Consider the following 26314-nt stretch of genomic DNA (forward strand, 5'->3'; position numbering starts at 1 on the left):
GCAAGGTAAAGTTGTACTGCAAGGATTTATAAGCAAGAAGGATTTGTCACTCAGGGTTTTGGACGAATAAGTCGCGAACACTTTAGTGTGTGTGCACTGACTGTAACGTTGGGGGACAACCTTAATTCTCACTTAAAAATCCTTAATGCATTGATTAAAATTTTACCTGTCCTATAAAAGAATGCTTTGTGAAGAATTGAAAATATATGTACTTAATGATGGCCTTTTCAACAGATGAAAAATTCGTCAGAAATATTGTGCAGGGCAGAACTCGTCAAAGACCAGGACATATTGCTGATATTACTGATGGAGAAGTTTATAAAGAAATCACGAATGCAGAGAGTCCAAAGGCAGATATTTCTGTGACTTTTACCATGAACACAGGTATTGAAAACAAATTAAGAAAAAAAATTCACAATAATATTAATTTATTTCGTTTAATGAAGTAGCTATTCAGATTGATTTAAAAATATCCCAGATGTTTACATGTGTCAGAAGGATATCAGATTATATTCACGAACTAGAGTAAAGTTAATTAACCCACCGATAGACGTAGATAATCTGGCAATTTATATGTCTCATATGTTCATGAAATATTTGTCGTTCCATTTAAGTTTCAACATTTTAGAAATGATACAATTTATTTTCATACGGTGTTGCTCTATTTTCCTCATCAAAAAAGGATCATTGTGGCCTGTATATCTTGCAATCAATGAACTTCCAATTAAGTTGAGGTAATTGTTATGTATTGAAGATTGGTGTGATTTTGTGTTCGTCCATTTTTCCATAATATTGAGGTAGGGTGTCTGTATTATATTAAAGTTATATAGTATAGAGAGCCAGTAAGATTGATAGGGGACAATTGCAAGAAAATAGTCGAACGTCCTATACTTCTTACTAACCCTCTATGAATTTATGTAATGATGAAAATGATATACCACAATGCATGTTCTAAAGAAATTTGAACACTTGCTATGATTATTCTGAAAGTAGTGTTCTGACTTTGATCTGTCACTAATTACAGTCAGGCTTTTTGATATTGTAGTTTTACTTGGATTTTTTTTCACAGATTTTCGAAGAAATACTTGCTCACATGTCTGCTGCACTTTGGAGATGAAAAACCAAACATGTTGACATATCTTGCACCTCTGATGAGCGACTTGAACTTACTTCATAACCAAGGTGAGTTGAAAAACATGGTTTGTATTAAATACTGTTTACTGGCATCTTATTTTGAAGTTTGTTATCTTTTTGTTGGGTAGAGATATTAACACCCACTTAAAAAGGAAAATGGAAGGCTTTCCTTAACTTTTTTAACATATCAACCTCAATCAGAATTGAATTGACTCGATGTATGATAGAGATAATATGTTTTTAAGCTAAAATTTTAACCCAAAGAGCTACATGATGTAAATGTCAACATGTGTTGGCATGCATTTACATTGTTGTAATTCAACAAAATTTCTAACCTGATATATTCCGTCTTTGCATATTACAGAGTTAGCTCCCTTGCGGGTAGGTATCGATTGTTACGTCATTATTTAGTGAGTGCAATTCACTTCATTTTAGCTCCCTTGCGGGTAGGTATCGATTGTTACGTCATTATTTAGTGAGTGCAATTCACTTCATTTTCATCGAAAAGCACGATGTTACACTCGCACAAAAATGACCTCACTATCAATACTGACCTGCAATGGCAGATAACTATGTAATATGCATATTACAGAATACCATGTTCCAAGTCAGTGCAACATCTTTTGAAGAGGGGAAGATGAAATGTTATCATATATGAAGTATGCATATGTTTTTGAGCTTATTATGATGCATTTGTTTTCAATGAAGTCTGTCATTGGTTTCAGGTCTAGAAATAACAACAACAACTGGGAAAAAAATGCTAAAGGCTCATCTGATTGCAGTTGCGACTGATCTGCCGGCCCGGGCTATTGTGTTAAACATGAAACAGTTTAATGGAGAGTTCAGTTGCAGTATGTGACTTGACGAAGGAGACTGTCCACCAGGGAGGCCATTAGCAAGGTTTTTTTTCCATTTAGGGATGATTCAATGGAAAGAACACACCATTCGATGTTGCAAAATGCACTAGAAGCATGCAGAAAAGGTGAAGCGGTATGTTTGAATTGCTTCGATCAGTAAATTGATATCAATATTTGCATTTACCAGACAATTTTTCCATGTGTTAGCTGAGGATATGTTGAGAGATGCCATTTCTCAATTTGCCTCTTGTTTTTTATGTCAGATTGTTTTGTTTCATATCTACAGGTACATGGAATGAAAGGAGCATCAGCAATGATGTCACTGCAATACATTGATATTCCAAAATGCTTTGTCATAGACTGGATGCATAATGTGCTACTAGGTGTTGTTAAAGCACTGCTAAATTTCTGGCTAGGCAGTACACATAAGGATAAGGACTTTTTCATAGGAAATAAAGTAAAGATATTCGTGTGATGATGTTGTAATTTGTAAAGATTAAAGATAATGTCATTTTCCACCTATCATATGCAGTTGATAAATGTAACAGTTTTAGGCAGTCACTTTTTTCCGTTTCAACTTTGAAATTACCAACTAAATTTACCAGGATTTATATCATTGAATGGGAGCCTACTGCATTACGTACACCCTTTAATCAGTAGACCGCTAGATGGCGCTGCTCCGAAACATTATGTATAATAATGTAATACAAACATTATTCTGGTCTATAAGTATAAGTATAAGCACTGAAGAAGGTAAGTATCCAGACTAGTGGCGCCACAGGCAACGTTGCAGCAAAATTGCAAAGGGACGTAATGCGGTAGGCTACCAGTGCCATTATTAGACCAATTTTAATAATCAGTTATTGATTTATTTATTAATCATTTTACCACTTTATTAATCATCCTAACGGTTTCTGTTTTTCAGATTTCCTTATTGAATCAAAGACTGAAGCAAATTCAGATACCAGATTTCATATCCAGAAGGCAACGAGGGTTAGAGGAGCATGCACATTGGAAAGGTAATATTTTCATATTACATATGGGTATTTTTTTAATAGATTTTAATAGAAAATGTTATTAGCACATCCATATTTTAGCACAATTTTCTATGATATGTAACTTGCTACATTTGGTTTTCATTTTTTTATAAAACTGCTGTTTATCAGATGAGTCACAAAAAATTCATAAAAATTTCATAATTGTTTTACTATTTTCAGCATCAGAATGTCGCGAATGGTTGATACACTTTTCAATGCCAGTACTAAGTGGTGTTCTGAAACCATATCCTCTGGTGCACTACTCTCTTCTAGTGACAGCAATGTCTTTGCTTACAAAAGATGTAATCAGTCAGGATGAAGTGGACTTGTCAGAACAGCTTCTCTTTGAGTTCTGCCGACAATTCCCAAATGTGTATGGTGAGTAACTAAAATGAAACATGAAGTTATTAGTTGCAAACATCTTTCATATCAATATATTATCATAATGATATATATGTTCTCCCTTTCAGGAGTTACCAGTCAGACTATGAACATTCACTTACTGAAACATTTGGCAAACTTCACAAGGCTTCATGGACCATTGTTTTGTTTCTCCTGTTTTGGATTTGAGTCCATGAATTCCTACCTCATGAAAATGGTTCATGAATCAAGATACATCAACAATCAGGTATTTAATATCAGTATTAAATTGATTAAGTGATTCTACTTAGTATTACACAATTCTGAGTCCTCTTTAAACATGTATCATTTTTACATGGATATATCAAATACAACATTAAATATATAGCTATTACCTGCTTGACGGATAGCGCAGACAGAGACAGCATTTATTCCGTGATATCTCAAAATTTCAGAACATCTTTTAATTTCTCTCATAGCTAACTCCTCTGTAACACATCCTTACATGGTCTACAGTCCTTTATATATGACTACAAAAACAAAAAACAAAAACAAAAACAGGCATGCTATATAAACATGAACAACCTGAAACATTATTATTGTAAAGGCAAACAAGATGTATACCAGACTGGCAATGCTGGTGTTTTTATGTTCAGATTTTTCACACATAAAACATGTGCATAAACTGGTAGGCGTGATAAATGAACAATTTAATTACACTAACACATTCTTTATTCAACATATAAACTATGTTCCCACTGATTGGCAACTAGGATTCCATGCATGAGAAGAGCTACTTACAAACAATACTTATGCATTTCATTGTACTATATGGTACACCAAACATAATATAATCATTATTATAAGGAGTTTTATCTTATTCTGGTACTCTGTTGTAGGTCAGTTTTGCAATTGCAATGTCCAAACAGCTGTCAAACATGCTGGACCATTTTGATGATGGAGATTCTGATACCAAACATCTTGTGAATCAACTGGGATCAAAGGTTCTATTGTAAGTAGAATGATCACTTCCAGCACTACTGGTTGTTTATTGTTTCAAGTCATACTTTCTTTATGTACATATATATAAATAATAAAACTTAACAAACTTTCTCTAGAATTTTCACCATTTCTTGATGGCTTTTCAGGAATAGGAATATGGAGAAATCAAAAAATAGCAAAAGTACTAGAGGAAGTCTGCGGAGTTTTATTTTTATATTTTCAACTCTATATAGACACATACTTTTTTTCTTGATATAGATATTTTTTTAAATATTCCACCAGTAAAGACCATTGTCTGTAAAGGTGTCATAATTAAGACAAGTTCATCTGTATATGCAATGGAGATTTTTTTTTGTTACAGAGAAAATAAGGAGCAAATCTACCACACTTTTGCAATGGGTAAAGAGAAGTCTTTGCAAAGAACAGATCCTGTTTTTAGACTTTTGACATCCGAAATGCAAGTCGAGTCACCTACAGCATTCCTTAGGCTACAGAAGGAGGTAAATATCTATCACTCTGAGGGTTACCATCAAGCCAAAACAAGAAATAACTACACAGTGGCCTTTATGGATGGAGATGAAGAGGAGTTTGGAAGCATTTTAAGCTTTGTCAGAAGTGGTCACGACATGTATGCGGTCATTCAGCAGTTTGAAACTAGGCATTTTTCGTTTGATGAGGAAACTGAAATGGAAGTGCAAGCTTCTAACTTGAGGCAGTATCTTCAGATGACACTCTGTAGCCATATATACCACATAACGGGACAGAAAGACAGAAAACTTGTACGAGTTGAACATGTGAAAAAAATGTGTGCTCATAAATGTAACCAGAGCATTAAGGTTTATTAGTAAACCACCAAATGTTGTTGAGCATGGTTAAAACTGTCCAAAGAGGACATGGTTGTCTTGCTTTGTTGTGCATGTGTTAGTTTTTCCTGTGATTGCAACACACTATACAGATTACCTGCAAGCAATTTCGTCTTATAAGATCACAGAGCTGTCCATATTTTTGCCACAGTTGCATAGTAAAATTATTTGAACATTTTGTATTATACATTTACTTGTAAATTATGTCATAACACATATTAATGTATTATAATAGCATAATGATTATGTAGTATTATATTACGTTTTACAATTAATTTAATTCAATAGAAAAGTTGCACTGTCACAGATCAATTGGAAATTGTAAATCCCATTTGACTGCTAAAATACAAATGAATTACCATAAATGGAAGTCACATGAAATTCAACTTGAGCCATATACATACATGCATGCTCAGTGGAATTTCACTGGTACCACAGAATGCCAGTGGAATTCCACTGTACCAAGAAATGTCCAGTGGAATTCCAGTGGAGTTCCAGTGTACCCAGAATTGTCCAGTGGAATTCCAGTGGAATTCCAGTGTACCCATAAATGTCCACTGGAATTCCACTGGAATTCCAATGTACCAAAAATTGTCCAGTGGAATTCCGGTGGAATTCCACTGGAATTGTATAATCCACTGGAATTCCACTGGAATTCCACTGGAATTTAATATTCCAGTGGATTCCACTGGAATTCCTCTGGATTCCACTGGAATTCCACTGATATTTTCACTAGGGTATGATAACCGAACCAAAGAACAGCCGAGTGTGTTGACAGACATACCTCTAATTGACGTACATTTCTTTCTTCTTTTCTAAAAACATAACTTTTTTGAGTGGGTATGGAGAGAAGAAATATGTGAAATAAGTCTATGGCTAACTTAAAGAACTATCCTGCAAGTAAATAAAGAATACTTAACAATTGCAATGTTTGGAAATGGCAAAAGACCTCTCCTGATTTGGAGGTACTAAAATCTGAAGGTGGCGACAGAAAGAAACTTTTTTTTTATCAGATTAGCACCATTCAATAAAAGATAAATGAGTTCTACCATGGCAGACATAAGATGCTGGGAATATGTTTGACACTGAGATCAGGGAGAGATTTAAAAGCCATGATGAATTACCGATTCTGTCAAAGACTTTGAAGTAATCCCAGCTTTTTCCTGTCAAGACTTAGATAAAAAGATTTCAGAAAACGACAAAATTCAGTGACAGCGAGTTCTTGTCACTTAGATTATCGTTGATGAAGGAAACTTATGTCAAGACGATTATCTTACACTTCATTCACAAGTATGACAGACTTCTTGTGGAGTAAAAACCCTAGAATAACGAGTCTCGTCTGTCATGAATCAGTACTGATAATTGAGATTATTTTTGACAGTTATTCTGGTGTTTTAGACACGAGTCCATTAGTCTCTATGTTCCTCATATTACATGTGCCGTCGTCTGATTCTGTTTTTATACTTGACGGATCTGCACACCATCAAGGCCATATACAAACAAATTTCCTGCGTATATAACAGCTTCATTTCCCAAATTTTATGTTTTTGGAGCAAAATCAATTATCAAAAATCTTTTTTGTGTCTTATACTCAAGAAATATTCCATTTGTTGTGTGTTTTTTCCAGTTCTTAACTAAATTTGCAATAAATTCTTTCCGTTCATTTCACCTGAAATGGTACTTTAATATAATAATTATATAATTCTGATTAACAAATGTCAAAATATGCTATGTAATTTTTTATATACTTGGGTTCCACACATTATTTGTAATGCTGAATTCAAGAAATCAAATTCGTTCACAATGCTGCAATAAGCCTGAAGTCATAAAATTCTTTTGTAATGTTGAAATGCACCTGTAAAATGAAAATGTAACAAACTTTGACTGAGTAAAAAGTTAAGGGGCATTAGTAAGAATGCTTATCGCATTGTGTCAGTTTACATCAGCCTTATCGTCTATAGTCTGAGCTGTGTGTCACCAGTGGAATCTTTGTGTGCTTTTCTTCACCACCAGGGGTCACTGCCATCTGTAACTTGTCAAAACAATATAAGTAAATGATGAAGATAGCGATCAGTCATGCTCCAGCAGAATTTTTCTTAAGGAACTCGTCTGTTAGTTGATCCAATAGTGCTGTAACAATGTAAGCCAATTGTGAAAGATCAAGAGCTCTCTTGATTTGGAGGAGTAAAATTCTGCATAGAACTGTGATTTTTATTCAAATGTGAAAAATCTTTTTTGGATGCTTTTATTTATTTTTTTTTTTCAATAGAAAAATTCATGTAAAAATATTTCATTTTCATTACATATAGGTTTACAGTGTTTATACCATTTAAGACTTTTGTATATATATATATTTTTTTAATAAAACCTTGACACTGCACACCAATTAAATCCAAATGTTTTTAAGATTATTTGACCTTCACCCTACCCCTCCATCTCTGCCAACCTTTCCTCTTAAGACCTCCAAGTCCACCATTGGGTATCTTCAATATCCACTCCATCAATCATGTCTATTGAGACTGACAATGCTCATATTACTCATACCCTTAGTAAAACATTTCACCACTGTGGAAGCAAATGAGGCATATCTGGATCTTTACCCATCTAAATGTATAGGAAGAGTAAAAGAGTAATTGTTCAGCATAAAGACATACAAACAACCCTTAAACATCATCAAGGGTGTTTGTTTTAGGTCCGATTAAACCAGAGTACCTAAAGAAAATCACAAGCCACCAACTACAAAACGCAGGGATGGGTGGCTAATGTGTTGCAAGTTTTAATCCCATGAGGGACAGTTGCTAGGTACTGACTATAGGTTAGTGGTTTTTCTACGGATAATCTGGTTTTCATTCATCTTCTTAACCTGGCACATCCTTAAATGACCCTGGCTGTTAAACCAATCAAATAAAACCTAGGGATCCCCAAGTTTGAGCCTGGTTAGTATATGGTGGAATGTTTGGACTGGTGTGTCAGAATTGCATGGTCAAGGGAACCCAGAGTACAATGAGGAAAACTGCTGACCTAGCTAGTAATTGACAACTGTACCAGTTAAGTTTGAACCTATGCTACATAGATGAATTTCATTATCACTCAGCCATGGCCACCAAATACAAGTACAGGTGAGTGTATAAATCAAATTGGCACTAAATTTTCAGAAAGTATGTGTTACAAGGAATATTCCACAACACAGAGTGAAAACCAATTGTCTTATGTTTATGTACATTTTTCTTCAAGACTCATTAGACATAAACAAGCAAGGTGGAGAATGTGTATTGCATCATGTAAATGCTGTCTTCAAACTTTTAACAGACCGTGATAATGCACCGATTTTACACTCTTGGGTCTCGATGTTTGACACATCAGCTAGTCAAAATATCGCGAGCTTCGGTAAATCTTAAAAACATGTGTTGTTCCAATTATTGATCGAGATATATATGAAGCTAACAAGTTAATAGTTTACATAATGGTAACAAAAAATTTACAACCAGTCATTTCCATAAATTGCTGTTTTACCCGACATGAGAAAAGTTTGACTTCCTGAACAACTTCCACAAATAAGAGATCAGCAAGTAGACATTTTTGTCCTGAAATTGAACCATACAAAGCTGTCTTATAGAAGCAAATAATCAGCTGTAATCAATATTTTGAATTATCTCCTAAAAGATAATATATTGCAATAGTGATAAAGTTGAGCTTATGACTTTTATACAATTAGATGATTGTTTAAGTTGAAGTGGCTTGTTGGTCTCACACAAACTTTTCATGATACAGTCACACCAGGTATAAAGGACACCTCTAGAATATGGACACATGTCTATAAAGGACACCTCTAGAATATGAACATCTGCCTTTAAAGGACACCTCTAGAATTTGGATACCTGCCTATAAAGGACACCCCTAGAATAGACACCTGCCTACAAAGGACAGACTCATCAACCCTATTTGATATACTATATAATTGACCTCTGTATAAAGGATACCTGTCTTTAAGGGACATTTTGCTATTAGGCTATCAATGTCCCTTTGGTATCCTTTATAGACAGGTTTGCCTTATATTCTTTTACCTATAACAGAAATTTTTTGACTATTGAAGTTTTAACATGCCTTGGTTCCGGCAGGTATATCATAAACAATATTAATTTCAACTACAAATTAAAGCTTAATGTGTTGATACAGCTGTAAATGCCACGCTCCAAATTAATTTATTATCATTCCTAAGGGTAACCTAACAAAAAACTTGTTGAATTTAAAAAATCTGTTTTTTTGTATCAGGAAGAGCTGGACTTTGCCTGTTGATATGCAATCAGTTCTTTACCATTCCCAGGCCCCCAATTCACCTTAACCTCAGCCATGTCAGATTCCGGAGATCATCAGAAATGTCAGATTTCGGAGATCCCCGATGGCTTGGGACATACAACTACTGCTGCCATAAGTTACCATTCCAGATGGCCATGCAGAATTCTTTTCACTTCCTCTCTACAAATTTTTTTCCAGAACGGATAAGAAAGGCAAAGATAGGCTATGTCATATCTAGTGGGTATAGCTATAAAGCTAAAAATAACCAGCCCGGACATTAGTTTCATGTCAGAATGCAGAGGGTTGTTTTCGTACATTCCCAGGCGCGCTGGCGTAAATTATCAGGATGCAGTGCTAAGTTTATTGTGATTTATGGTCACTCGTAATTTATGAAATGATGCATAGACTACACAAATATCGTTTTTTGAAATAAAAGCCCTCCATGGTGGCACAAACTTTTACGACTGCTGAGTGTTAAGGAAGTTTGAGGTACTCAGAGGTTCACAGACTGGGGTGTTGTACGTAAGCATAATTATATGTGATTGCACTGGTGTGCTCTACGTAAGCACAATTATATGTGATTGCACTGGTGTGCTCTATGTAAGCACAATTATATGTGATTGCACTGGTGTGCTCTACGTAAGTACAATTATATGTGATTGCACAGGTGCTTTACGTGCAATTATATGTCATTGCACTGGTGTGTACGTGAGTACAATATGTGATTAAGTAGTACAATTATATGTCATTGCACTGGTGTGCTCTACGTAAGTACAATTATATGTGATTGCACTGGTGTGCTCTATGTAAGTACAATTATATGTAATTGCACTGGTGTGCTCTATACGTAAGCATAATTATATGTGATTGCACTGGTGTGCTCTACGTAAGTACAACTTAAGTGATTGCACTGGTGTGCTCTACGTAAGCACAATTATATGTGATTGCACTGGTGTGCTCTACAAAAGCATAATTATATGTGATTGCACTGTGTGCTCTACAAAGCATAATTATGTGATTGCACTGGTGTGCTCTACAAAAGCATAATTATATGTGATTGCACTGGTGTGCTCTACGTAAGCATAATTATATGTGATTGCACTGGTGTGCTCTACGTAAGCATAATTATATGTGATTGCACTGGTGTGTTCTACGTAAGCATAATTTATATGTGATTGCACTGGTGTGCTCTACAAAAGCATAATTATATGTAATTGCACTGGTGTGCTCTACAAAAGCATAATTTATATGTGATTGCACTGGTGTGCTCTACAATTAATGTGATTGCAGTTTCTACAAAAGCATAATTATATGTGATTGCACTGGTGTGCTCTACGTAAGCATAATTATATGTGATTGCACTGGTGTGCTCTACGTAAGCATAATTATATGTGATTGCACTGGTGTGCTCTACGTAAGCATAATTATATGTGATTGCACTGGTGTGCTCTACGTAAGCATAATTATATGTGATTGCACTGGTGTGCTCTACGTAAGCATAATTATATGTGATTGCACTGGTGTGCTCTACGTAAGCATAATTATATGTGATTGCACTGGTGTGCTCTACGTAAGCATAATTATATGTGATTGCACTGGTGTGTCTACGTAAGCATAATTATATGTGATTGCACTGGGTGTTCTACGTAAGCATAATTATATGTGATTGCACTGGTGTGTTCTACGTAAGCATAATTATATGTGATTGCACAGGTGTGCTCTACGTAATTACATAATTATATGTGATTGCACTGGTGTGTGCTCTACAATTTATGGATTGCACGTGTCTCTAGTAAGCATAATTATATGTGATTGCACTGGTGTGCTCTACAAAAGCATAATTATATGTGATTGCACTGGTGTGTTCTACGTAAGCATAATTATATGTGATTGCACTGGTGTGCTCTACGTAAGCATAATTATATGTGATTGCACTGGTGTGCTCTACGTAAGCATAATTATATGGTGATTAAGCAGAATTATATGTGATTGCACTGGTGTGCTCTACGTAAGCATAATTATATGTGATTGCACTGGTGTGCTCTACGTAAGTACAATTATATGTGATTGCACTGGTGTGCTCTACGTAAGCATAATTATATGTGATTGCACTGGTGTGCTCTACGTAAGCATAATTATATGTGATTGCACTGGTGTGCTCTACAAAAGCATAATTATATGTGATTGCACTGGTGTGCTCTACAAAAGCATAATTATATGTGATTGCACTGGTGTGCTCTACAAAAGCATAATTATATGTGATTGCACTGGTGTGTCTACGTAGCATCTACTAAGATTTATATGTGAACGGTGTGCATAATTATATGTGATTGCACTGGTGTGCTCTACGTACATTATAATGCATAGTGTGCTTAGTTATTATATGTGATTGCACTGGTGTGTCTACGTAAGCATAATTATGTGATTGCACTGGTGTGTAAGCATAAGCATATTGCATTGTTTATAGTGGATTGCACTGGTGTGCTCTACGTAAGCATAATTATATGTGATTGCACTGGTGGTCTACGTAAGCATAATTAAATGTGATTTGCATGTGATGCACTGTGTCTCTACGTAGCATAATTTATGTATGCGTGTGCTCTACAAAAGCATAATTAATGTGATTGCACTGGTGTGCTCACTAAAGCATAATTATATGTGATTGCACTGGTGTGCTCTACAAAAGCATAATTATATGTGATTGCACTGGTGTGCTCTACGTAAGCATAATTATATGTGATTGCACTGGTGTGCTCTACGAAAGCATAATTATATGTGATTGCATGCTAAAAGCTAAAGATGGTACTTTGTAATTTTCAACTCTTAAATATCAATACACTGCTCATGATATGATTTAAGCTGTATATTTCCTGTAAAATTGATGTCATTTAGCTTATGTTTCATTTGCTATAAGATCAATAGACTTTGGGCAAATATCATGTTCTTAAGATATTTTTTTTTTTTTTTTTTAAACACAAAATCAAGACAAAGCCTACCCAAGTATAAAACATATCTGACTGATCATTAAGACTTATTCTCTTCAGAGTTATAGGACCATACATTGGACAAAATAATGTTTAATGCTGAAATAACAAACCATTTTAATGGCAATTAAATTGTATCAACTCAAATGTAACATTTTTTATGCATTGGATTGCTTTGGTATAAAAATTAAGGAGTACGATTTCAATCACTTAACCAAATTCTGGCATTTCCAATCAAATAGAAGTTAAATCACCAAACACAATTTAAATAAATAAATTGACAAGAGATGATATATAATTACAATAAATGAGCTTGTACAGAGATTCTACATGTGCCAAATAACAATAGAAATGTTTACTATTTTCCTCAAAACATGTACTTTTGTATTGTAAATAAAAAAAAAATAAAAAAATATAAAGCATGAACCTAAGCCAACAACTGTCTCCATGGTAGGAAGAAAATGTATCAACATCAATTTGTCTTGATCCAATGTGTACTTTTGTGAGATTGAAGTATTCTGCTTATCTGGCGGTTAATTACACTACTCTGAGAGGATAAAGATAATCCTATTAATTCTTATGTAATCAAATGGAAGCAAGATACGGTAAGTCAAGAGTATTGAGAAATGAAAAAAAAAGAAAAAAAAATCAGCCAAAAGTCAACAGTATTGAGGAATGAAAAAAAAAATTCAGCCGAAAGTCAATAGCATGAAACTGTCGAATGTACAGTGTAAAACATCAACTGTCAAAATCATGTTTTTTTCATGGCATCGCCAAAACAGGAAGTCAATTTTATCATTTGTCATGATATTTAAAGATCAGAGTCAATAAAAGTCAGCAGAAGAGGAAGTAAATTAATTCCATTGTTTGTCATGACATCGTCCAAACAGGAAGTCAATTCAATTGTTTGTCATGACATCGTCAAAACAGGAAGTCAATTCAATTGTTTGGCATATGACATCGTTAAAACAGGAAGTCAATTCAAGTGTTTGGCATATGACATCGTTAAAACAGGAAGTCAATTCAAGTGTTTGGCATGACATTGTCAAAACAGGAAGTCAATTTAATGTCATGACATTGACAAAAAAAAAGTAAAATTTTACATTATGTTTATAAATTCCAGGAAAAAATAAAAGAAACAATCAGAACAGCTAGAATGATTTACCTATCTTAATTCAAAGAAGAAATAAAACTAATCTAATACAAAAAAACAATATTCAATCATTAATGCAGAGTAATGCACTCTCTAAAAGCACATTGCTAAGAAATCCCTATAGATTCATAGACAATGAGGGAACCATACTAAAGACCTGTTGAAAAGTACAACTACGTAGGTAATTAGCGTTCCAGCCCCTGTACAATCAGCTGTTTTTTACCGAGCCCCTTCCTGGTGCTGCCACCAGCTGGCCCGACTCCCTCATGGCCATGTGTGCCACTGTTTTTGGTGAGAAGCCAGGGGTCACTTCAGGGGTCAGTGCTGCCACTGCCTGACATAGTGTGTTTCTCCCGCAATTCAAAAACAGGTGAAATGTTTAAAGAAAAACAAGCAGGTCTGTGTGCGTGTTATTGAACTTTCTCTCAATATAGGCCTCAGTGGTAAGTATAATACACTTCATTAAGTCCCTACACCTGTCAAAGGCAAAGGTAATTAACTCAAAGATTTATTGTCTCGGGATTTCTTATACTTTCTTCTGCATCTTTATTTGTCCATATTGTCTATCTGGTTAATCATGGAAAACTTTTCATGTGAAACAAATTAATTGCAATTAGTATTTTCAAACTATAGTACAAGATCATCTCAAAAAGCATGATGGCTGTTTATCAATCAATAAGTAATGAATATGTATATATATACTGGCAATAATGGTTTCCAAATACCAGTAGAATAATTACAAGAATTGAACCAACACTTGAACGGCAGACCAATATAAACCAATGGTAGAACACTGTAAAATTGATACAATTTTAATTCTATTTTATTTAAGTAATGTTTATGTTGTAAAAACAGCACTAAATTTAGGAATTTATAAATTTTACAATTTTTTTTTTTTGGAAAAGTAAATTTAGATGCATCACAAATAGCTGTCATATAGTTTTTAATTCTAGAATTGTGGGTTTTTTTAAATATTGAAAACAATAAAAAAGCAAACATTTGAAGACAAAAAAAATGCTATTGATGGCCGAAACAGAAAATAATAAACAGTCAACCCAAAATTCCTGTGAGACCAATTGTTCAACCATAAAAAAATTAAGACGTTTTAATTACAATAAATTTTCACTTAATAGCATACCTTGGATGCATTAAAAGCCAGAAATCTCCGAGATAAATATACTCTCCTTCCATTCTTAGTGTCACTATACCACTTAACTGCTTAATTAGTATCATTCTGAATCCATTCCAAAGAAATACGAACGTTTAACTTTCCATCTCAACCAACATCTTTTCAGTTGACTCTGTTTTAAAGATTAGATTTGTTAAATTATTCATAGTATCTAATCTTAGATTGCTTGCCCTGTGTAATGAATACTTGTTGGAGAAGAATAACAGAAGTTGTTACATCAAATCAATATTACCAGAATCCCAAAAATTAAATTTTGTTCACTCACCATGAATGACTGATTATCTAAACATCCTTTAACAGTTCCAATACTCCTGGATCCTGTTATAATCAAGGGCAACAACTCTTGATAAGGAGATAGTTCATCATAATCAATTAAGGGCAACAACTCTTGGCAAGGAGATATTTCAGCACAATCATCTATAGCTAAGGGCAACAATTCTTGGTAAGGAGATAGTTCAGCATAATCCACTAAGGGCAACAATTCTTGGTAAGTAGATAGTTCAGCATAATCCACTAAGGGCAACAACTCTTGGTAAGGAGATAGTTCAGCATAATCCACTAGGGGCAACAACTCTTGGTAAGGAGACAGTTCATCATAATCAACTAAGGGCAACAACTCTTGGTCAGGAGATAGTTCAGCATAATCAACTAAGGGCAACAACTCTTGGTCAGGAGATAGTTCAGCATAATCAACTAAGGGTAACAACTCTTAGTAAGGAGATAGTTCAGCATAATCAACTATATGGGCAACAACTCTTGAAGAAGATAAAAGTTTGGACTATGGACTCCACTTGAATTTGATTGGCATTTATTTTACTAAAATTTATCACTTTGGAATGCCATATTATTTCCATAAAGAAAGATAAAATGAGAAACAATACAATTATAATCATCAAGATAATAAATCATTCTTATTGAAAAGATATGATTTTTTTTTCAACAACTTTTTCAATAAATTTAAGATTTTTTTCCAGTCCATAACAGATGAAGAATGTAAACTACACTTGAAGACTATAAACCTTGCACAGGTGACAGGACAAGAGACAAGGTGTCCAGATCAACGACGAGCAAAATAATAACCTGATATATCCCACACTTAGAGTATGAATGGATCGCAGTAACCTAACTCAATAGCTGAATCCCTCTCACTCCATACACGTCAGCTGTGACTATGTTGAAGATTTAATAGATTTTAACAATTATGATCCACAGTGGGGCAGTAATGATATGATGCAACATCAAAATACAATTCCCTGGTATCATAAAATGGCTGACATTGAAACCATATGTGAGAAGGGGAGGTAACTCTATACTCCTCGGAAGTTTAGGGAGCCATTGTGACATTTGTCAGGTCTACCATCAAAATGCCATAAAAGGTGAAGAAGGGTGTGGATGAGTTCTGGTCTTTCCTTGCTAATGCCTCGTAAATCTATACAATGATACCAAAACGATCATTTTAATGGGTAAGTAAATCCTAAAACCGTAGTTTTTGGACTGGATCAACCAAAATCGAATATTTGATTTCCATCTTGATTAGATAATCAAGTAATCAGTATCATTGCTTAATTAATTATCCAGGTTAATTACATTATTACAAAATGACAATGCCAGATAGCGTTTTATTTGACAGGAAAAAATGACAACTGCAGATTTAACGTTACTAAGCATTGTTCAATAATGCATTGAAATAATATTTTCACACATATAATACAAAGGAAAAGAAAAGCCATGACGGGTTAGGTATTCCAATGTAGGGTGTGAACAAATTCTACAATGTGGCGGCGGTTCCGTTTCCATCAAATCTATATAGATATAGTACGGTTAATGTATTTTTTAACACGGGCTACGAAGATAAAACACAAAAATATGGCCATGAATACAACAATAAAGATACTTGTCAGAAATATAGGTGATATATTGACACGTTCTGTCATAGACTTGTGAATATGGACCGTTAACCTGAGGAGACCATTAGCGCTGTAGTCCGGAAACCAGATATATTTTAGATCTGACCGGCTGGTGAAGAAGAAGAAAATATTGTAACCAGTGATCTTGCAGCCCTCCCAGACAATCTGTATGTAATTTTTTTCCCCGTACTACATCAGATTTGGCAACAATCAAATCGCAGACAAGATCACACCGAACAACCAAATCTCGTTAAAAATCATTTTGGTGAAAACTGCATCAAGTCAACAATCACGCGACTTATAATCGATTAATGCAGCGGTGATGATGGGTAAATTAAATTATCATCGACAAGATCACACCGAGGTCAAATCGCAGACAAGATCACACCGAAATCTCTTCAAAGATCAACTGATGTACGCGACTCCTGCAGCATCTAACATGGCGTAATGTGTTGTGATCAATGCACTGGGCGAGTCGGATCACCCACGAGTAGATTGTATCGACTTCATACCATCCTCTCATAAATCTCCCGTCCCGGGGCCATTACATAACTAACAGTCAGGGGAAGTAACTCTTTAAGTGATCAAAATATTATCACGGCAATAAATCATAGAAATCAATCGCTGATAAAAATAAATTCATCACCAGTATCTATATTTAAGTCAGGACGGCATGATGGAATTATAATCTGGTACCAGCATAGTTTTTGTTCAACCTGCGACATTTTTTATTTTTTTTCAATATGAAATTACTTTCAAAATGTAGCTTTCTTACATTGCAAAAGTGTAATTGAACTCATAATAGATGCAAAGAAAAAAAATTTGAAAAAAAAAAAAAAAAAAAATTGCAGAAAATCACTCTTAATTTCCCATGGAATCTAAAGACTTTTCTGATATGTAAAACCCCATTTTTTTCTTCCTTAAAACCAAAGAAAAAGAACCAATTAGAATTGGTCTTTGTCACAGAGCAGACAGACAGTCTTTAAAGTGCAGAATTTATCATTCCACAATTGAAGCTCATCATGAAAATGTCCTTTGTTTGGCTGAGCTGTCAGTACTAGTTACAGGGGGTGTCGGAACGATTCACACAATACCAGGCATTCATGTGTCTCCAAGGAAACAATAATGCATGACAGATTGTTTTTTCGGCCATATAAATCTGCTGCCTAGACATCATTCTGATTTCGTTCATTAATTAAAATGTGAATTTTACAACCGGTGCGACAATCGATGGTCACACACAACAAAACAATCAGCCGTCGTGATGGAAACTATTGTCCGAAAACTCTGGTAATCAATGCAAATAAATTCCAATTATCATATGTATGCTGATGATTTTTGCAATTCCATATGACATTTTATCAATGCTAATAAAATCAAATGCTGGCAAACATAATTGAATATCTGAAAATATGAATTTCTGTGTTATATTCTTGCGAGTCGCGAATTGTTATGCAAGCATTAATTTGAATTTGTGGAGAATTTTCCCGTAGCATATCGGCGAAGTGTTGGCCTATCAGATTCTATTATCCTACTAAACACTTATTATCAAACGAATCAGATCGATGAAGTCCCATCACATCATTTCTGACAGACCAGCAATTTCAGAAAATACAAAAATATCTCATCTTTATCTCTCTACAATTCTCTCTCTCTCTCTTTCTGTCACTTTATCACTCTTTCTGTCACTCTTTCTTTTTGTCACCTCTAAAATAATAATTTGTTGTAGCAAGATTGTAGTTACAGTCAATATGGCTGTAATATTGATGACAAATAGATAGAATGTCATCCTATAGAGACAGCAGTCGGAGTTGCCATTTAAGCACTATCAACTTGATGAACTGCACATTTTCAAGGATGCTACACAGTGCCATTGCTCCCACATAGAGTAGTAACACTGTTCACAAGCCTGTGTGTGCTACATCTCCAGCAAAGGATTTGATCTAGTGACCTTCAGTTCACAAGCCCAAGGTGCTACAGTGCAAGAGCAGGATTTGAACTAATAACGTTTTGTACATACAGCCTAAGTAAACCATTGTACACCAGGAGATTCCTAAGGACAGAAAAACATCCAAACTGTAGTAAAATGCTCTCTCTCAACTTAGTCTCGTCATCATTTTATCAAGATCAACTCCATAAGCCGATGTTCTGGCAGACATGATGTCACTAGGCAACTCCATGCGTACCCTAACATCCATTAATCATTGTCCATGTATCTGTGGGATCATCAGTAGAACATGTCCAACTGATGGATGGCTCTGATAGTACTGTCTCAACCAACACCAATACCAATAACACAATAGACCTCCCCAATCTCAATTCTGATGCCACGAACACAACGCCGCTTAATACTGGTGATTCCCAAATCTCATTTCAGATTCCACTTAAAATACACCAAATAAAGATGCCAGAAGGACAAAGAAAGTCGCCGTGGTGCAATCGAAAATGGAGGCATATTTAACCATACGACTGTTCCATAGATTACAACACAGGTCCATATGGAATAGTTTTATTTCTAAAACTTTTAAAACCACATTCTATCTGCTATAATCTAAATCTACAGAATTCTCGATTCGCTTTCTGAAAGCTTTTCCAGAGATTAAGTCTTTTCCATAGTGAAATGGTTAAAATCCAACATTATTGCAACTGCAGTCTTATTACTGCAGATACTATTCAAGTCATGTAAAATGTCCCATGAACTTTGATGAAGTTCCTATAAAAACAGATTTATTCTCAACCTTTGCGGAATCATTTGTTTCGTTACATACCGTGACTTGTACAGATCGAGAATGTATTACAAAAATTTCCATTATCCAAGGAAGACTTCTATCTGCTGTAAAATAAATTCTGTTACATGTAGTCCTTTCACTTTTTATGGAAGAAGATTTATAACAAGGAATGCTCCCGACTCCATATAAAATCTAGAAGGATTGCATTAACATAATGTGACAGTATTAACTCACTCACCCCTGAAGACACATATGAACTCTTCTAATTCAAAGACTAGAAGAGATCATTATGAATTTTCAGGGGTGAATGAGTTAAAGACAAATGGGACAGAATGAACAAATTCTGTATTTGCATATTACAGAGTTATCTGCCCTTGCGTATAGGTATATTTTTTTTCATTGTGATGTCATGTGTTTGCAAGCGTATAATGTCTTGGAAAAAAAGACATGAATTGGGCTCATAAAATAATGACGTAACAATCCATACCTACTGGGAAAGGAGCTAACTCTGTAATATGCAAATATGGAATATAGCTAACAATTTAACACATTCTCACTCACCTACATCTTTTTATGATAGAGGGTGGAGGGGAAGGGAAGGAGATGCTTAAGTTGTAGACAAATTAAAAGATCAGTTGTCCTGTTCGCCACAAAGCACCTTGCTTTTGTTAAAATATACATGAGACAACTTTCAAAATTTATATAACCATACTATGGATATAGTGATATACTGCTTAAAGATTACATAATATTTGTTTTCAGGTTGTATCATTATTAGATGTAATGAGCAAAACATTCTGTGATTAAAACAGTTAGACTTCCACACCTGCAATCAGTGTTTCTAATTTCATCAAACAAGCTGTCACAAAGATTTCTATCGCAAATTTGTTTGCAATAAAAATTCTTAGCAAGCGTCACATTAAAACTTTTAAATCCTTAGTTGGTTTCCATTTGCAGCAAGCAGCCACCAGAAAAAAGACATTATTTAAATCACTATACTCCGCAGAAACCACGTGCAGATTTAACTCGACCGTAATCCCACAGACTCACCAGCACTATGCTAGAGAAGAATAAAAAGTGACAAAAAAAAGTGTTCGCAATTTTAATAAAGAAGATAAAATGATCTAAGTCATGTGACATTTGGAAACAATCCAGAAAAACGGCATATTATCAAAGGCGGATCGGACACTAAACGTGATTTGTGATAGGAAAACTGCTCCCGACACGAGCCAGAGTGCTAGTATTAGTTGCCGTCTAAAATTGAAAATTTAGAGATCATAGCAAATATCTTTCAGGTCTTAGGAACAAAACTACATCAAGTCATTTAGATGGAACAATGGCGGGCAGGCGATATGGGACAAAGTGTACAAGCACATCGTAACTCATGCCAATAACCGGCCCGATAACAACAACTTTATGCAAAACGGGTATCAAATGCTCTTAAAATTTACATAAGAATCAGTTGCAGGCACAACCATCCGAACTACTTTGCATTAAAAATTCCATTCATACCAGTAAAATTACGATGTGTCAGTTTTCATATTTTTACGATTTGAGATATTTTACATTTTCAACTTAGAATGATAAAGATTTATTCACCTGAAATCCGTCATAATCTCAGGCGAAGTGCTACTTCAATGTTAAGAGGTTATATATCTCCCAGAAAAAAATATGTTCACATGACTTGTACACAGTGTAACTGGTCATGCTGTCATACAGCTATTCAGAACAATTACAAAATACTGTCAGTCAACCAACAGATTGTCCCTGCCCTAATTATAAGCAAATTCTTTTCATTCAGTTCCATGATATTTTGCACACACTGTAAAAATTTAAAGATGATGTCTTTATTGTTCAGAGCTTTTTTGTTGTTGTTGTTTTTGTTTTTTTGTTTGTTTTGTTTTTTTTGACAGCATAATGATCTACAGATGCACCCCAATACTTGCTGCATAACATAACTTCTAATAAATGGAATTCTTCTAGCACAAAAAGTTTGGTTGTTAAAACATATTTAAACAGGTCTGACATTCAACCATTTCGCTCTATCTCTGTATCACAAGTTCAATGTAAGACAGGAAGTTAAATTCTTAACAGTCATAAGTCAGTTTGTTTTTTCCTAGGAACTCTGGTTTTCCTAGCTTGTCATTACATGAACTACTGCATCCTCCTCGGATTTACTAGCATGTTGTAATAGGCGACTCCTGTGACCTTTGTTCTTTGACTATATCTCTCTGAAATCATTATGCTATTGAAACCCACCGACATCTTCGGAGAAGTTGATACAACAGAGATCTGTCAGTGATATAAATCTTCTTTTCTTTGTGGAATATCAACTAATTCTGAACAGAAATTGGCTCTGGTTAGAATAATACTTTTGGGCACCCCCATGATACAACCCATTCCAGTAATTCTTCTGTTATACTAAGCTAAGGACAGATGCAGCAATATGTCTCAGATTTTATACTTTAGTAATTCCTTTTGAAGACAAAGGTATGAAAACTAATGTCTAGCTGAATCCAACATTTACATATGCTTAGGGAGCTCCAGACTTTGGAGAATTGGAGACATTGCAGGATGGAAACAAATAGGTATATAAATATACACCAGTCATTCAGATCTGATTTTTCAGGTCAGAGTTTCTGCTTTAGCCAATTAATCTACAATATTAGTTCAAGTAATAAATTATGAAGTGCATATTCAGCATAAACTGAAACCTCAATAAAAGCTTTTGCTTTCTCTATCAGATTTTGTTTTACACTGAATTATATCTTCTAGAGGTAATCACTAGTCACCTTAGAATCAGTATCAGACAGGAAGACTGGAGATAATGAGCAGTCCTCTTTGTCGATTAAGTCATTAACACTAGGGTGATCTGAGTCATCGTGGGGCGAGGACAAATCCACTATAAGGCGCGGTTTACCTGAATATTTACCATATGATACCCCTATGGGGCTTACTCTGTACGAAGAGAATGGCAATTTGTCGAATGGGCCTTTTAGAAAGCCTTTGTTGACCTCACTATCTATAAGCTTTGCAACTGTAGATTTGTCTTTTAAAGCAGATTGTAAATTTTTACACTTCTTAGTAACAAGTTCTATGTTGGAAACTTTTGTGTCAAAACCGAATGTTAATCCATCACATAAATACTGTACAAAATCTCTATCAGGGTGATTGCGAAGATCTTGTCGTAAGGCCCAAACATTAATTGGTGTTGTGGCGTTGAAGTCAACAAGTCATTGGGTGTTCTCCTCTGCCTGTTGACTTTGTTTTCTGCAAGCCTTAGCCCCATGGTTTGTGGCCTTACACTTTGTGCACATATGTGTGAAGGCACAGTTTGCTCCATATCTGCAAATGCCATCGTTGAAGTTATTGCATATCTCCATACCGTTGATTTTAACTTTAGGACGCCCTAATCTGTCGGTGTCACGAGATTCACGATCTGCCTTTGACATCTTCCCATGATCTTGATTGTTATTGAACTTGTTTATAGTTCTGACTATTCTTTTTATCCTTCTGTTGGGGGCAGAATGGTGTGGTATGGGACGTTAATCCACATAATTGACAAGTGTTCACCTTGGCGTTTCCCACTATCATGCTAAGAAGTCCGTAATCCTTACAATCCCAGCGGACTTTTTGGTTTCTGTCTTTCAATGCCGCTGCAGCCTTCATAGTAAACTGGCAGTGATAGTCATAGAATCTGGACCCATATACGTTAGAAATGTCTATAATGCAGGCCTCATACGTGTCAAGTTCTCCTCTCCTTTCTGGAAATTTCTCGCACATAACCCGCTTATATTTGCCAAACGCAGTTATGAACTCGGAGATTGTAAGAGATTTGGACAGACGTGGATCCTCGTGGTCGTTCAGGTTAATATGAATTCCTTTCTGGCGTTCTTCTGTCCTCTCGGTGTCATACTTAGGTATTAATAACGATGCCAAGTTCACGTAACTCCCATCTAATATCTTCTTTCTATTTGTTTTGGACACGATGTCTATGTGAGGAAAACTGTCGGAAAGAATGCCTTCTGAAGTTAGGGCTGAATTAACATTAACGTTATACACACCTTCAGTAGCTGGTTGCTGTTGCCTCATGGATTCATAAGCCGTAGCTAGTGTGTACTCTTTAGCGTTGTTGGTTGTGTCTTCGCGATTGTTGATAAGGCTCATAACTGTCTGTTGTAAACTCATCATAGTCTGTTGCATAGTCTGCATCGACGCTAGCATGCCCGAAATAACATTGGGCGCCGCCATGTTGTTTACGGCGGAAGCTTCCGGAACTATCCTAGTATTCATGCGCGATGGCGAAGTAGGTCTGTTGACCGCATGTTGTTCACCAATGGCTGCCGCGTTTAGAAGTAGTTCCTGGTAATTATCTTGTTGTGACTCATTGATTGTCTCGTTTGTTTCAATATTTACGTTATTTTCTTCACCGTTTGTAGGTTCCTCGTGTCGAACCGATCTACTGCGAGTATTGCCTGGATTTTCTGTTCCGCTGTTTGTAGCGTTAGTAGCCCTGGTAGTAACGTTAAGCCTGATAGGAGTGCGAGGATGTCCAACATTCTCCATGTATAGGGATTTCAGTGCACTTCTAGTCATCCCCGTTTGAGGAACAATGATCCCAATCTTACTTAATTCGTCCTTTAACTGACGTAGGGTCCAATTAGAAGGATTAGACGTATCCCAGGGCACGTTCTGTCTATTACGTGATCGGCGACTTGCCATGATGCAGAGTTCAGTAATCCGATACTTGGTTACTCACAACTTAGAAATCTATAATTTTCCTCATCACCGAAAGTTCACAAGTCTCTTATTTTGTCCATCAAAACAATTCAGCATCAATCTGTGTAGTGTATATGTAGGAATTTACGAAGTAAAAACATAAAATATTGCGTTCAGCCGACAGGTACCCTTCTCAAATGTTTCAGAGTCTGGCAAGGAATGACGCTAACAAAGAGCCCCTACTTAGTAGGGACTGACCAATCAGACCCTTACTGGACAATCACGTGACTGTCCGGCCCTAATCAGTACTCCCTCATAATGAGGCCCCTACACTGTATACCCTTATCGGCAGCTACACGAATTTATATGTATAACATAAGTTCTGCAGATGAATAAACTATTGAGCTGTTGACATGCAATTGTTTAAACAGCTACCAAAAATATACCTATCAAGAAATATACATGTTGTATTTTAGTCTGGATGAAGATCGAGGTGTCAAATTTATTAGTTCAATTTAAACCTGGCTTATATACATAAGCCTCAATATTAGTTCAAGATAATAAATTATGAAGTGCATATTCAGCATAAACTGAAACCTCAATAAAAGCTTTTGCTTTCTCTATCAGATTTTGTTTTACACTGAATTATATCTTCTAGAGGTAATCACTAGTCACCTTAGAATCAGTATCAGACAGGAAGACTGGAGATTTTGAAAACTTTTTTATATTCTTTACAGATTATCAATCAAGTCATAACTGTTCCAAATATTTTACCAGACTCACTTGTGACTCTACAAGTTAAGACCTACAATACAATTTTGTTTGCAGACTGATCTTTTGCTCATTTTAAACAATCTCCTTCAGGAATTCAAAGAAATGCTCAAGTAACAATACAGTAAAACCAATGTTTCTTTCACAACCCTGAAGACCACCTGCTTTACTCTTCCCGTACGTTGTGTTACCGGAAGTAGTTACTAGTCTGCTGGATAAAATGTCCAGTTGTTGTGTGCTAATTCAAACATGCTTATTAAGGTTAGTGTAATCATTTAATCTTACTTACAAATAATCTTCTGAATTATCTAAACCTGCATCAAGATTTTTATATTGTAATTGCAATCTGGACGAAGGTACAACAAACTGCCATTTTGTTTATGATGATAACTTCTGATTGAGTTATCATGTTCCTCTAGCTGCCATTTAAACAATACACATGGTCAAAATAAATATTTATTTACTAGCATCCAAAAAGTTTGTTTGGAACTTACAATACTTTTCATATATCACTGTATTGAAAATTTGAATATAATTGGAAATTTATTGTGAAGAAAGAATGTCAATATCAAGAGTCGACAAGGGGGAAGAGGGTGGGTAAAATCTTGTTGACTTCAGTCAACAGCGGAGAAGAGGGTGGGTAAAATCTTGTTTACTTCAGTCAACAGCGGAGAAGAGGGTGGGTAAAATCTTGTTGACTTCAGTCAACAGCGGAGAAGAGGGTGGGTAAAATCTTGTTGACTTCAGTCAACAGCGGAGAAGAGGGTGGGTAAAATCTTGTTGACTTCAGTCAACAGCGGAGAAGAGGGTGGGTAAAATCTTGTTGACTTCAGTCAACAGCGGAGAAGAGGGTGGGTAAAATCTTGTTGACTTCAGTCAACAGCGTAGAAGAGGGTGGGTAAAATCTTGTTGACTATAATAGTCAACAGCGGAGAAGAGGGTGGGTACAATCCTGTCGACTATAGTCAACAACGATACGGAAGGAGTTAATAAGACAATTTTCTTAGATGGCCAAATTCAACACCATTCTACCTGTATATAGTACAGACTATCATTTGTAGGTCTTTAGGTGATTATTTTAGACAGATTTTGTGAAAAGACCACTTGGCTATATGTGCCATTTTGTCTTTGTCCATTTGGTGGTTTTTATCCATATTTGTGAATGAAAAGACAAGTAACTTACTTCCCCATTTGGTAGAAATCTGACCCATCCTCGGGACACGGCCATTCTGTAAAATGTCTCCGTGGCCTATAGAATAGAGAAAACAACATTCTGTCATCAAAAACATACATAGGTTCAACATATAAAGCAT

General features: G+C 35.4%; 2 protein-coding genes across 3 annotated transcripts in view; one reads left to right on the top strand and one right to left on the bottom strand.

Moving 5' to 3' along the window:
• LOC138325102 (transmembrane protein 135-like) overlaps positions 1-26314 on the bottom strand; it is a 214829-nt gene that overhangs the window by 139502 nt on the left and 49013 nt on the right. For both annotated transcript variants that reach the window (XM_069270533.1, XM_069270541.1), the window contains exon 5: positions 26185-26250. In XM_069270533.1, coding sequence (XP_069126634.1) covers positions 26185-26250 — 66 coding nt within the window. The remainder of the gene's footprint in view (positions 1-26184; positions 26251-26314) is intronic.
• Positions 648-5985, top strand: LOC138325167 (uncharacterized). The gene is made up of 9 exons (XM_069270650.1): positions 648-734; positions 1070-1182; positions 1860-2124; positions 2278-2448; positions 2917-3010; positions 3209-3406; positions 3499-3656; positions 4288-4400; positions 4752-5985. The coding sequence occupies exons 3-9, from the start codon at positions 2062-2064 to the stop codon at positions 5233-5235; spliced, it is 1281 nt and encodes a 426-aa protein (XP_069126751.1). The 5' UTR covers positions 648-734; positions 1070-1182; positions 1860-2061; the 3' UTR covers positions 5236-5985.

The sequence above is a fragment of the Argopecten irradians genome, chromosome 1 (assembly GCF_041381155.1).
Source record: "Argopecten irradians isolate NY chromosome 1, Ai_NY, whole genome shotgun sequence".
Taxonomy (NCBI): Eukaryota; Metazoa; Mollusca; class Bivalvia; order Pectinida; family Pectinidae; genus Argopecten; species Argopecten irradians.